The sequence below is a fragment of the Lutra lutra genome, chromosome 3 (assembly GCF_902655055.1).
Source record: "Lutra lutra chromosome 3, mLutLut1.2, whole genome shotgun sequence".
Taxonomy (NCBI): Eukaryota; Metazoa; Chordata; class Mammalia; order Carnivora; family Mustelidae; genus Lutra; species Lutra lutra.
Genome location: NC_062280.1, coordinates 137,889,466 through 137,904,024, shown reverse-complemented (window position 1 = coordinate 137,904,024; position 14,559 = coordinate 137,889,466). Strand labels below are relative to the sequence as shown.

The 14,559-nt window shown below is 42.3% G+C and overlaps 1 protein-coding gene across 2 annotated transcripts in view; it reads left to right on the top strand.

Annotated features, from left to right (window-relative positions):
• Positions 1-14,559, top strand: part of THSD1 (thrombospondin type 1 domain containing 1) — a 34,967-nt gene that overhangs the window by 2,889 nt on the left and 17,519 nt on the right. For both annotated transcript variants that reach the window (XM_047723294.1, XM_047723293.1), the window contains exons 2-3: positions 142-280; positions 5,231-6,196. In XM_047723294.1, the coding sequence (XP_047579250.1) occupies positions 223-280; positions 5,231-6,196 (1,024 nt within the window). In that variant the 5' untranslated portion in view covers positions 142-222. The remainder of the gene's footprint in view (positions 1-141; positions 281-5,230; positions 6,197-14,559) is intronic.

The following is a 14,559-nucleotide window of genomic DNA, read 5'->3' as shown; positions in this document are numbered from 1 at the left end:
GGGAAAATTAGAGTGCTCCTTATTTTCTTTTCAGTAGCACCTATGAAGTTTGACTTCTTAGAATGGTTTTGCCATAGCATGATTACTATTTTATAAATCACATTGAACAGAGGCATCATTTCTTTGGGATTCTAATTTCAGGTGTTTATGAAAAAAAATTTCACAGTTTGGATGTGAGAAAGGACATGAGGAGACCAAAGACCTGGGATTTTGCTAATCAGAATGAAACAAATGTTGAAAGACTTTTCAAATCTATTATTGGTGGTACTCTGTGACTATGGTGAGTATCGTAAGTATGCTTCATGCTCTCAGTATCGATGAAGAAATGTAAATGTGAGGTTTATATAAATGCATGGATGTTGATGACCCTGGGGGGGTGGGTGCAGTGGCTACAGTGCAGTACTTTTTAAACTGGGTTCTCTTAAAATTCTGTATTTATTGATTAAAATTTCCCTTTAAATATATTTTAAGTCTTAAAGAATAAAAAACAAGTCGCTTTTATTTAAACAAACTGGAGACAACGTGTTATGTTCTCTTTGACTGATTTCCTAGTACTTCAGTATTATACATTTAAACTCCACTCACACATGTGAAATGATTTTTTTTTAAAGATTTTATTTATTTATTTATTTGACAGACAGAGATCACAAGCAGGCAGAGAGGCAGGCAGAGAGAGAGGAGGAAGCAGGCTCCCTGCTGAGCAGAGAGCCCAATGCGGGGCTCGATCCCAGGACCCTGAGATCATGACCCGAGCCGAAGGCAGCGGCTTAACCCACTGAGCCACCCAGGCGCCCCGAAATGATTTTTTTAAATTGGGATTCTCTGTAAGATTTCACGCTCCTGGAGAGTTTTGCTGTTAGAATATCTTTGGAGCCAGTCCAAATTTCAGCCCTTGCCAGTTGTATGCCTTAGATGAGGTTCTTGTTGGCATCATGTGACGATAAAATAAGAAAGGCGAGACACCTTGACTGCCTGAGCAAATAGCAGGTGCTCACTATTACTCTTCATCATTCAGTTTGTTTCAACTAAAAATCCAGTTCATTATTCAGAGAGTTTTATACAACTGCTGAACCAGCAGATTCAATAGTATAAAGCTTGCTACTTTTCTTTTGATGATTGCCAAGTATTTCAAAGACTTCTAAGCAGTCCATTGTTTAAGAGTGGAAATTGTTTTCAAATTGATCAAGAAATGTGATCCAAGGGATAGAGAATCCTGGCTTGTGTAGTATCAGGGGAGCATCCACTTAAAAGGACCACAGTGAGGGGTGCCTGTGTGCCTCAGCCGGTTAAGCGTCTATCTTTGGCTCAGGTCATGATCCTGGGGTCCTGGGATCGAGCCCCGCATCAGGTTCCCTGCCAATCAGGGAGCCTGCTTCTCCCCCTGCTTGTGTTCTCTCTCTGCCAAAAAAATAAATAAAAATCATAAAAAAAATCTTTATAAAGGACCAGAGTGTACACTGCTCATTTTGTCCAGTGACTCTTCTCCCTCAACCTTTTCTTTTTAAGAAGTTTATTTAAGCAAGAAGATGCTTGATTTGCTGAAAATCAATCTGAGGTTCAATGATCTTAATATCATTTATCCCTCCTTAAAAACAGATCACTCTGTGTATAAGAGCCTCATACAAAACATTATAAAAAGGTCCTGGATTTCGTAATGATAAAGACTTCAGGATTTACCATTTTCACAAAGTCTGCAAGGATGTTTGTCATTGTGGAAAGCAAGTATCTTATTGGAGTATAAGAATAAAAGTTCAACGAGCATAAAACAGAGCATAGAAGTTGAGTGTACATGATATGCTGCTAATAGAAAAGGAAATATTTTCCTAGATCTGGGTTTTCCCCACTTCTCCATTTGATATTGATCAAAATATACCATTAGCAGTTGTTTTTTAAGCAACATGCTTATATCAAGATATCAGTTACTTAAATATAACAAAGGAAAGGGGAGAACGGAATTGAAAGAGTAGAGAAAACTATACTGTAGGAGCCAGAATGTGATACACCCACATTGCTATTTTCTAAATGAGGATGTATTCTCCTCTATAAAAGCAGGAATTCTGTAGTGAAGTAGCAAATTCTCTCTTCAGTACACACCCTCTCTCTGAGCTGCTGAAACCCATCAATTGTATCTTTTTTCTCCACTACTGACTGGGCATGTGTGTCTTTTTTTTTTTTTTTTTAAGATTTTATTTATTTATTTGACAGAGAGAGATCACAAGCAGGCAGAGAGGCAGGCAGAGAGAGAGGAGGAAGCAGGCTCCCTGCTGAGCAGAGAGCCCGTTGCGGGACTCCATCCCAGGACCCTGAGATCATGACCTGAGCGGAAGGCAGCGGCTTAACCCACTGAGCCACCCAGGCGCCCCTGGGCATGTGTGTCTTTTTCATTGATTGGCTGCCCATCAAATCGGAGTCTGATCTGCGCCCCGCCCCCCTCGCCATTATCCCTATCATCGACCGTAGGCTTTGTCAGTTAACTAAGTGATGTGTGGTCTCTATCTTAAAGTACATCAAAAACCATCCTGCCCCGTGAGATTCAAATTAACCTGACTTTGGTTCTCAGTCTTAACTCCTTCCTTGGGCTGCGGTGAGCGTTAGAGTCTCTTTGGTCGCTGTTTACAAACAGGTGCTGAGTGGGCTCTGAACCAGGCACAGGCTCCCCCAGAATCAGCTACCTTCCTCAGCCTTAACTCATCTCCTCCGAAACGGACTATCTTGCAGCTTCTGTTTTGACTAAAGGAAAAAAAAAAAGAAAAAGAACTTTATTCTATTACGGTTTTCAAGCAGATGATGATCAAACATTTCAGGTCCTTCCAAGTTTCATATATATTATTTCATGTCATCTTAAATAAGAAATGGGTGATGTGATGAGCTATTTAAAAACAAAACAATAGGGGCGCCTAGGTGGCTCAGTGGGTTAAGCCGCTGCCTTCGGCTCAGGTCATGATCTCAGGGTCCTGGGATCAAGTCCCGCATCAGGCTCTCTGCTCAGCAGGGAGCCTGCTTCCCTTCCTCTCTCTCTGCCTGCCTCTCTGCCTACTTGTGATCTCTCTCTGTCAAATAAATAAATAAAATCTTTAAAAAACAAACAAACAAACAAACAAAAAACAATACCTCTATGTGCCAGTATATCCACATGCTGATTCTAATGATCATTAACTGAATACATGCAAGGGTATATTTAAAGATGACCAGCCCAAGTAACACACTGAGGCTCTTTGGACATATATATGATATAGTATGATATGTGTATATTATGTAAGATAATAATAATAATAAATTAATACTTACACATGTTATTTTTCAAGCCAAAAGAGCCCTGCAGTGTCTTAAATCTAGAAATGTTTCTTACCCTAGCCGTGGGCCAGCTGATTGTTGCCCTGCCAAATTCTGTCTCCTCTGATGTGTATTTGGATAGGGTTCAAAATAGAAACAAGGATTCCTGTGTGTCTGTGTTTTTTCCACTCTTTACTTCAGCTGCTCTGATGGGTCTCTTTTTTAAAAAGATAGGATTGATGTTAACTGAGTGATGCTTGTGGGCTAGAAGTCATCTATCGCATCTAGGCTGGTCTGGGATTCAGTGTAATTAAAACTGCCAAGGACAAGCCTGGGTATGTCATAAACATTCACTCTGTCCCTTGGGCGACCTGTGCAGAATAAAGTGTTGACATTTCTCATCCATCTAAAAATTTCTGCTTTGTATAAACCAACGGCACTGGTTCCATTACTGGTGAAAATGCTTAAGTACTTGTCTTGAATATCAGAAAATGATGACTTTGAAGCATGCTTAGGGTCTTCCATTTTAAGGAATCAAGAGCAGTTTGTATGGCATCATTTAAATCAAGTTTTCTCACTTTACTATGTATCCATTTCCTCCAAATTATCTAAACACCAGAACGTGATTTTTTTTTTTTTTATTTGAGATAGAGAGTAAGAGAGAGTGCACAAACGAGGTGGGGGGCAGAGGGAGAGGGAGAAGCAGGATCCCCCCTGAGCAGGGAGCCTGATATAGGACTCTATCCCAGGACCTGACCCGAAGGCAGATGCTTAACCAACTGAGCCACACGTGTCCCCAGGATATGATTTTTTTTTTAAAGATTTCGTTTATTTATTTGACAGACAGAGATCACAAGTAAACAGAAAGGCAGGTAGAGAGAGAGAAGGAAGCAGGCTCCCTGCTGAGCAGAGAGCCCGATGCAGGGCTCGATTCCAGGACCCTGAGATCATGACCTGAGCCGAAGGCAGAGGCTTTAACCCACTGAGCCACCCAGGCACCCCCAAGATATGATTTAAAAAAAAAAAAAAGATTTTATTTATTTGACACAGAGAGCACAAGCAGGGGGAGGGGGACAGCAGGCAGAGGGAGAGGGAGAAACAGGCTCCCCCCTGAGCAGAGCCCAGAGCCAAAGGCAGACTCAGCCACCCAGGGGCCCCTAGAATATGCTTTATTTAAAAAGGGGGGGGAAGCTCACTTGAGTGAATTTGCAGATCTAACTTAATCGGCTTAATTAAGCAGTTCATGATCGGGCAGCGTCCCATCTAGCCAGCATAGACGGCCCGCGGAGCTGTACAAAATGGAGGGTTTTGATAGGAAGGAGGGTGGGGTAAGAAGAAGTAGCAAAAGACCAGAAAGGGATGTTTCAGGCCAGGATGTCTTCTTTCTGTGTGTTGGTGGGGGAGGGGTTGGGAGGTGGCAGTGAGGTTTTTTTTTTATCAAGGAGGTAACCTCACCAGTGCAGATGGGGAAATTTGAGATGGACTGTGGCAAGGCCACATTCCCGGGTTAGGTTGAAGCTGTAATTAAGTCCTGGTTTGCTGTCCTGGGGGGGCTTGTTTTCTTTTTAACAGATTAAAATGAGAGAAGTGGGGTACGGATTTCCATCTTGAGAACAGTCTGTTGTAGTTCCTGCTGTATAGACTGTTCACCGCCAAGGTGTTGCACAGTTACATTGCCAAGGTGTTACATTGTTGAGTGGGGTGCATTCAGGGTATTGCTTGTGAGATGTTGCTTTCAACATAACCACGATAGCTGAAGACCAAGGCCCAGAGCCGCTTTAGAATGGGAACCGCACGGGGCCCAGCTCCCGGGATCGGCTCACGGCATCATTGCACCTCCTCTTTGGCCGAGGTCAAACTCCTCCTCCTTATGAGCAGAATGCTATTTTCTTCGATGTCACCGGTGGTGCTGCTCAGAGATATCTTTGTAAAATCGACTCTGACCATTTCGTTTCAGTTCTTGGAGAAGCCGAGCATCTCCTCTTGGGAAAGCCAGGCCATGTAGCGCTAAGCAACAACACGGTGTCTGTGGATTTCCGGCGTTTCGGTGGTGCCAACGGGACACTGAGGAATGTGTCTGTCCTGTTGCTGGAGGCCAGCACCAATCAGACGGTGACCGCCAAATACCTCCTGACCAACCAGTCCCAGGGCACACTGGAGTTTGAATGCTTCTACTTCAAGGAGGCTGGAGACTACTGGTTCATGATGGCTCCGGAGGTGGCTGACAACGGTACTCAAGTCGGCCACTGGGAGCAAAGAGCCTTTCTCAAGGTTGAATGGCCCGTCTTTCACATTGACTTGAATAGGACGTCCAAGGCGGTGGAAGGCACCTTCCTTGTGGGCCTTTTCACCCATCAGCCACTGTGCTTCTTCCCTGCGGACCAGCCTGACGTCTTGGTGGACGTCATCTTTACCAACAGTCTGCCCGAGGCAAGAACAAGTCCAGGTCAGCCGCTGGAGATCAGAACCAGCAAGAGGACAGAACTCTCTCAAGGTCAGTGGCTTCAGTTTGGCTGTGCGCCTGTGGGGCCAGAAGCCTACGTCACGGTGGTGCTGAAGCTGTTTGGCCGAGACTCGGTCATTACCTCCACAGGACCCATTGACCTGGCCCAGAAATTTGGATACAAACTGGTGATGGCACCAGAACTCACGTGTGAGTCTGGGGTGGAGGTGACGGTCTTGCCCCCACCGTGTATCTTTGTCCAAGGAGTGATCACGGTCTTCAAGGAGGCCCCCAGACGCCCTGGGGAAAGGACCATTCAGCTAGCTGAAAACAGCCTGACCTTGGGAGAGAGGAGAACCGTATTCAACTGCACTTTGTTTGACATGGGGAGGAATAAATACTGCTTTGAGTTTGGCGTTCCAAGCAGAAGCCATTTTTCCGCCAAGGAGAGGGAGTGCATGTTAATTCAGAGAAACATAGGTTGGTATTGAAATTTTGAAACTTTTTAAATCGAACTGGTGCCTCCATGCAATCAAAATTATTCTTTTGAGTTTCATTGAACTTAATCTTCTGTGAACTGTACCATCATCTTTCTGGTTCACTCCTCATAATATCCTACATGGCCTTATTCTTATCTGAAAAATTAGGAGTCATGGGAAGCAGACCCAGCTCACCGCTTACTTCCCTAGGTCTCAGTTTCCCTGCTAGTGAAACAGGGATAATAGGAGTATCTACCTCTGAGAGTTGTGAGAATTGAATGAAATACGTGCGCACAGTTATCAGCATAACGCCTGGCATAGAGGAGGCACCAATAACTTTAGCTTCTATAGCATTTTATCTTAAAAAGTTATATTATTACATCATATGGCAAGTCTGTGGTAGGTATGAACAGAATTCAAAGCTAAATCTCAAATTGTATTTGGTTGACTTCTGGCTTCCTCTCGCTGAGCATGTCTCTTTCCCATTACATCCTTCTTTGCTGGAATGAGTCTCTGTAGAAGTGAGATTTCAAAGCAAGATTTCTACAAACTTCACACTCTACATTCTTTGTGTAATGCCCTATCTAATCACAAAGAAGTGGGGTTATTACAATTCCATCCATGCCCCGGGGCTCTCGTTGCAGTTCTTTTCCTTTTCCTGGGTGCAAGCCTGGTCTTGGCAAGAGATTCATCTGGCAGAAATTGTCTGGTTTGCTTATAGCTTCATCCCTGCTAAGCTCCAGGTCCCCCGAGGGCCCAAGCCTCTGACTGTGTCTGGAACTCCAAGTATTTCTTGCTTCAAATTCACCCACCTCCTCACCTTAGAAGTCCATTTTCTTTGACTCTCTCCGCACCCTCTAGTCATCTCCTGGCTTGCATTTACCTCTCCATCCAGCCTAAATTCCATGGCCCATCCCTATCACGTGTCTCCTATCAAGAGCCTAAACTCCTCTGCCCTCTTTTCCTTCTGATGCACGATTCCGGCCATCTGCTGGCCACCTTTGGCACACAAGCTGCATGGATGGTCACATCCAGGTGGGTTATGCCTTCCCCCTCAGCTGGACCCTCCATGCTGCCTGACCAGTTCTGCTCCTGTTCTCTAGAACAGCTCCCCTCAGACCTCAGCCTCTGCCCCATCTTGACTGTCAGAGCTGAGTTCGTCTCCTGCCACCCAGGGCACCTGGCCATCAGGAACGAGCTCCTTCAACCTCCCACCAAAATGTCTGTAAGCCTACAGCCATTGGTCTCCTTTATTGTCACCATGGAAGGAGTGTCACCCCTCCAATGCAAGGTCAGCCTTCCCCTCCACTGTGGATCCCAGTCCCTCTGCTCCTATCGGGAATCCTCTGTTAATCATTATCCCCTCTCTCTCCTCTGTTTCTAACAGTCCTTTTACTGGCTCATGGCCAACAGCCTTGAAGCACCTAAAAATATCTCAGTCCTGTGACATTACCCTGGACCTTTACCTTGCTTACCTCCCACTTCCTTGACTATTCCTTCATGGTCTCCCTTGCCGGCCAATTCCACCACCTGGTCTCATCTGTTAACTGCTCACTTCATATCTTAAACAAGATCCTGTTTTTTCACTCTTTTTTTTTTTTAAGATTTTATTTATTTATTAGAGAGAGAGAGCACGTGCATGAGAGGGGGCAGGGTCAGAGGGAGAAGCAGGATCCCACTGAGCAAGGAGCCTGATGCAGGACTCAGTCTGGGGACTTCAGGATCATGACCTGAGCTGAAGGCAGTCGCTTAACCAACTGAGCCACCCAGATGCCCCTCTTTCTTCACTCTTCATGTACCTGCTAGGTGAGCACCATTCTGAGACTGACCACTCCACGTGGGTATCTCTCCCCAGCATCTAAGTGCTGCTGCATAGCTGCCCCCCCCCCTCACATGTCTCTCGGGCATCTCGGAGGAATTAGACTCATCATCTTACCCCCGCAACCTGCCCCTCAGTACAGGCCTTCACCACCATTTCATTGTTCAAAGCAGAAGCCCAGCGGTCTTCCTCTTCTTCTTTACCTCCTATAAATAATAAATCACCAAGTCCCATGGGTTTTGGCTCCTTGGTGTCTGAATCTTGGTTTCAACCTCCATCATTCCTTAGCTAACCTATGGCAACAGATTCCTCATTGATTCCGATCCTGCCACTGTCCACCTCACTGTGTCACTGTAGGCAGAGGGATTTAAAATTCAGGTCAGCTGAGGCTGTATCTTGCTTAATACTTGTCAGTCGCCAGGGCACCTGGGTGGCTCAGTGGGTTAAGCCTCTGTCTTCAGCTCAGGTCATGGTCTCAGGGTCCTGGGATCGAGCCCCATGTCGGGCTCTCTGCTCAGTGCGGAGCCTGCTTCCCCCTCTCCTTCTGCCTACTTGTGTGTCTCTCTGTCAAATAAATAAATAAAATCTTTTAAAAAAAAGATTTAAAAAAAAATCTTTTAAAAAAAGATTTTATTTATTTATTTGACAGACAGAGATCACAAGTAGGTAGAGAGGCAGGCAGAGAGAGGAGGAAGCAGGCTCCATGCTGAGCAGAGAACCTGACATGAGGCTCGATCCCAGGACCCTGGGATTATGACCTGAGCTGAAGGCAGAGGCTTTAACCCACTGAGCCACCCATGCGCCCCTAAATAAATAAAATCTTAAAAAAGAAAATACTTGTCAGTCACCTCACTTGACAGGAGGATGAGAATCCACAGGACCCCTATGGCCAGGCTGCCCAACCAAAGTCGCCATCTCCACCCGCCTTCGCCTGGTTGACATTAACCTGTCCCCCAAGTCTCCACTTGGGTTACTCTTCCTTGACCCCACACTAGTTAAATTCCCTTGCTGTAAGCCGGCCAGCATCCTTCATGCCTCTGCCATAGCATCGGTTGTTTCTGTCATGGCTTATTCCAAGTCTTTCTCCCCATGCCCCCCACCCTCAGGCCCACCATCCTCCTGACAGCGGGGGTTGGGGGAGCTCTTTTGGTGTGAAAAGGCTGCTTGTGCTACCATGTAGCTATTTATATTTATTTGACCCACTTAGCCTACCTGCACATGAATAGGTGCTCAATACAGGTTTTATTAAAGTGAAAATCGAACACAAATTTGGCTGCTGCTGGTAGTAGTAAGAGAAATTGTATTAAAGAAATGTAATCATTCAAGATAGATTTGCCTTTTCAAAAGACGTTACTTGTTAGGAGAAGAAAATCTAACTGAATTTAGTGGAAGCAAACCTCGGGAAATAAAGATATTGGGGTCATTGGTTTAAACACATTGGGAGCAGGAGGTCTGCTTTGTGGTTCTCCCAGCTATTGGGGTTTCCACAGATTCTTCTACTTGTCTAAGGAATTGAGTTTTCCCCCCACAGCAGCAGGGACAAGACATGAGAGAGAGGCAGAGCAGAGTGGTTCTTTGTGTTTCCAGGCTGAGGTTGGTGAGGGGTTCCCTATGGCCTGCAGCAACTCGACACAACTGAGCATCAGGGCTGGAAGCAGTGCCTGGAGGGGCTAATGCTCTTGGAGACCCCAGGAGTGTGACCACCCACCCGTGGCTCTGACTCCAGCTATCCAGCGACATTTATGCTAGCAACGGGGACCTCAAGGCCTTCTTGTGTTCTAGTCTATGCATTTCTAACTAAATCTTGTTCTCTTCATTTTCCACTTAAATTGACAGTTGACTTTTTTTGACAGATGGTATCATTCAGGGACCCAGAGAACCCACCATGACTTGTGTGAACCACTGCCCCCACTGATTTATTAGTTCCTTTTGAAAATGGAGTAATGTGTTTGATATATTTGTCTCTTTTTCCAAATATGTCTTCAGACCTTAAGAGAGTATGTAAATAACAACTTAATATATAAATATATAATAGGTTTTATATCATATATATTATGTAATATATATAAAATAGAAAATATATATATTATATATAATAGATGATATATAATAGATGTTGCCACAAATGATTTTTTATGATCTTCATTTATCCTACTTAGTGTGAATGTTTCTACTTTTCTCTGCAGAAATATTAATGTGTTTGGTAATGGGATGCTGCCCAAGATCCTGCCAGGGGAGTGTTAGTAATACAGGACAGTAATATAGGACACAGCACTTAGTATCTTATAAAAATAAATTAAGAAATCCTAAATTCTGAGCACATCTGCCCAAGGGTTTCAGACAGAAGAGTAATTAAATTTAGGATAAAACTTGATAATTAATGATAGAGGGTATAAAGTCATAGTCACATAGTTGTTTTATTTTTAACTTAGTTTCTTTTTGATAAATGAAAAGTGTATATATTTAATAATAGTTTCCTTGATAATTTAAATTTTTAGACTATCTTGTTTCTGTACTTAGATGGTCTTATTTTTCCTTCAAAATGACTGACAAGAGCTTTTTACTAAGAACAAGAGAACTATGAACCCTGTCGTTTCCTTTCTATTCACAGGTTGTGTGTTATCTTTAATTGTCTTCCAGAATCTTTTTAAGCTACTTGTCAACTTTGTGAGTTACTTTACCTAAAACTGGAAAACATAATTTTAAAAATTCATATAAGCAGACCCTCAGATGCTTCAATACTCCACGGTTTTCTGAAAGTGAGACAGTAAACCCAAGAGTTAACTCTTCTTTTGGAATTCCTTAGGAATGTCCTTTCAGGATATGTGACATAATGGGTGTGATCCTCTGACATAATAAAGCTAATGTTTATATAGTGGATTACATTGTACCAGGTGCTGTTCTAAGTGATCTATAAATATTAATCTGTTTAATCTTCATAAAAACCTTTTGGTTTGGATTTATTATTTTGTCACTTTCATGGGTGAAGAAATTGAGGCACAAAATTACGTAATTTGCCCTAAGTCAATGGTGGTTAAGTGGCTAAACCACTACTGGTGCTTGATTGGCTTTTTCCATTATTCTGTACTGCCTCCCGTACAGTCAACCGTCAACTCATGTATTACACAATATAGAGCTTTTAGAGTGAAAGAAGTTATAGTATTTCCTCCTCATCTCACTGGTTTATCTCGTGCTGTCCACCCCTCCTGAGAGACACATAACCCACTTTGGAATCCACTGGCTTAGGCATAAGCATGATTCAGCCAGCATAAGGGAGCCTTTTTTTGTGCACAGAAAATCCGAACTGCTTATCCAGGTGACTTTGCTCCATTTGCTGCTTTTAGTTACTCACTCTTGCCTATAGAAACTTTCTTATAAGCATGTTTTGCTTAGTTGCTTTAGTTTTTGAGCAAATTGTCTTCTAGGTGTGAATATTTCAGGGGCAGTATTCTTTCAGATAGTCTTTTTTTTTTCTTTTTAAGATTTTATTATTATTATTACTATTATTTTTAGCAGAAAGAGAGAGATCACAAATAGGCAGAGAGGCAGGCAGAGAGGGGGAAACAGGCTCCCCGCTGAGCAGTGAGCCTGATGCGGGGCTCAATCCCAGGGCCCTGAGATCACGACCAGAGCCGAAGGCAGAGACTTAACCCACTGAACCACACAGGTGCCCCCCCAACCTTTTTTTTTTTTTTTTTTAAGATTTTATTTATGTATTTGACAGAGATCACAAGTAGGTAGAGAAGCAGGCAGAGAGAGAGGAGGAATCAGGCTCCCTCTTGAGCAGAGAGCCTGATGTGGGGCTTGATCCCAGGACCCTGAGATCATGACCTGAGCCGAAGGCAGAGGCTTAACCCACTGAGCCACCCAGGCACCCCCTTTCAGATAGTCTTGAGGCATGTAAATAAATCTCCCTTTTCCCATTCCAGACAAATTTTGCTCATTCAGAATTAATACCCTCTATAGTAGCTGAAAGGTATTTATCCTGGCCAAACAGGTTTGTTATGCAGTGTGAGTGCTTGGATGGACATTTAACCAGGGCAAAACAAAACAGCTTTCATTCATGAAGTAAGAGTATTTGGAATATTGGTCATTTGCTCTTCATTTCTAAAAAAGGATGACTACCCACCATTAGCATCGACATGGTTGGAACTGGAGGAGATTATGCTAAGTGATATTTCAAGCAGAGAAAGACAATTATCATACGGTTTCACTTATATGTGGAACCTAAGGAATAGCATGGAGGACATTAGGAGAAGGAAAGGAAAAAAGAAGAGGGGGGAATCAGAGTGGGAGACAAGCTATGAGAGACTATGGGCTCTGGGAAACAAACATGGTTTGGGGGTGTTGGGGGATGGTTTAGCCTGATGATGGGTATTAAGGTGGGCCCATATTTCAATGAGCACTGGGTATTATACTCAAACAATGAATTATGGAACACTGCATTAAAAACTAATGAGGAGCGCCTGGGTGGCTCAGTGGGTTAAAGCCTCTGCCTTTGGCTCAGGTCATGATCTCAGGGTCCTGGGATCGAGCCCCGTGTCAGGCTCTCTGCTCAGAGGGGAGCCTGCATCCCTTTCTCTCTCTCTGCCTGCCTCTCTGCCTACTTGTGATCTCTGTCTGTGAAATAAATAAATAAATAATCTTAAAAAAAAAAAGTTATTGGTAGAAAGCTTCAGGGAACAGATAGAATTACTCAAGGTATTTTTTTAAAAATTGCCTTATTAAATTAGTTAATTGCTTTGAGTGATTTCCTTTGTTTCCTGTTCAGTTAATTTCATTTAGAAATAAAAGGGCATAAGGTGTAGCTTAAATGTTTCTTTATTTTTTATTACTGATTGTCCTACAAGTCATGATTTTACTTCCAAAGGAAAAGGGCACAACATTTCAAAATGTAAATTTTGACATTAAGATTCATGCTTTTACTAAAACTTGATTTTTTTTCTGGCCACTACTAATTGGAATTTTTGTTTTTCGGTTGACAACTAACTCTATATATTTATGTAAATTACATTTATGTGAAGTAAACAAGAGTTAAGAAAGAATAACAGAAAGATTCTTAGTATTTACAGTTCTGCCTTTTGTGGTCTTAATATGAACATAAGGATAAACTATGCATTGGCTTAACTTTCAATTGAGATTTCTCAGTGGTAGAATTTCCAGTCGATTTTTCAAAAATCAATCACTAAACTTTAACTCATAGAGGCTTTAATATGAGTGTCCCAGAGCTTTGCAAGCATGGGGGGCTTAGTGTCTGAATAGCTCCGAAGCGTAAGGACAAAGTGGACCCATTGTTCTTCCATCTGAGGAGCTGTAGTGTGATCTGAAGACACAGAACCAATATTGTGTTCAGTTGGACCTCTGGATGGAACATAATTACCACACCTCAGTTGATGTTGGTCCAGCACGGTGGTTTGTAATGCTCACACTCCTGTGAAAATCCCAGAGACTTTTAATTGCTATGAAGAACTCATATTCCATGACTCACTCCAAAGATTGCACCACTTGGATTACCTGAGAATATATTTGCTCTATGTGCTCTCCTTATGTCTTTGTAGTGCTTTCTATACCTTTGACTGTATCGAGTTTTTGTCCATAAAGCATGAAGAAAGACTTTTATACAGAGGGTGTTTTTGTGCCTAGGGGTGCAATGACTTGAGTCTTGAGGTTGGATGGGTACTGATAGAGAAGGGTCTTAAGATAATTTTTTATAGGGAACTGTTTAATTATTCAATCTGGCAGTGATTCAGTATATTCTTGGAAGAGCTGTTTGCATGTGTCAGTCAGTAATAACTGTTCTGGGAGTATTTTGTATGTATTTTGAAGCTCTGCTGTTAGGTGCATCCCCATTTAGCATTGTCAAGCTCCTTGCTTAATTGATCCTTTTATCATTATGTAATGTCTCTCTTTATCCCTGGTAGTATTTCTTCTTCTGCAGTTTACCCTGTCTGATATTAATATAGCTACGCCAGGTTTCTTTTAATTCATGTTCACAGGTATAACTTCTCTCATCTGCTTACTTTTAACCTATTTGTATATTATATTTAAGGTAAGTTTTTTTATTAAAATTTTTTTTAATTGGATATAGTCAACACACAATGTTAACATTCGTTTCAGGTATACAACGTAGTGATTTAACTTCTCTATGTATTACGTTAGGCTCACCACAAGTGCACTTACCGTCTGTCACCATACAATCCTATTAGAATATATCATTGACTATCTGGGTAGTTTTATGTCTATTTCATCTATTCTTTGTTTCTTTTTCCTCTTGTTTCTGCCTTCTTTTGTATTAATTGAATATTCAATTTTAAGGTTTATACCTTATATATTTTTTAGTGGCTTATACCTTAAAATATTTTTTAGTGGTTGTCCTAGAGTTTGCAGTATATATCTTTGACTTTTCTTGATCTGCCTTTGAATAATCTACCTTTACTTGATCTATCTAAGCAATAATATTTTGCTTCACGTGTCATATAAGGACCTTATTAACAGTATATTTCTAACTCATTAATCCCATTCTTTGTGTGATTGTTCTCATAAAT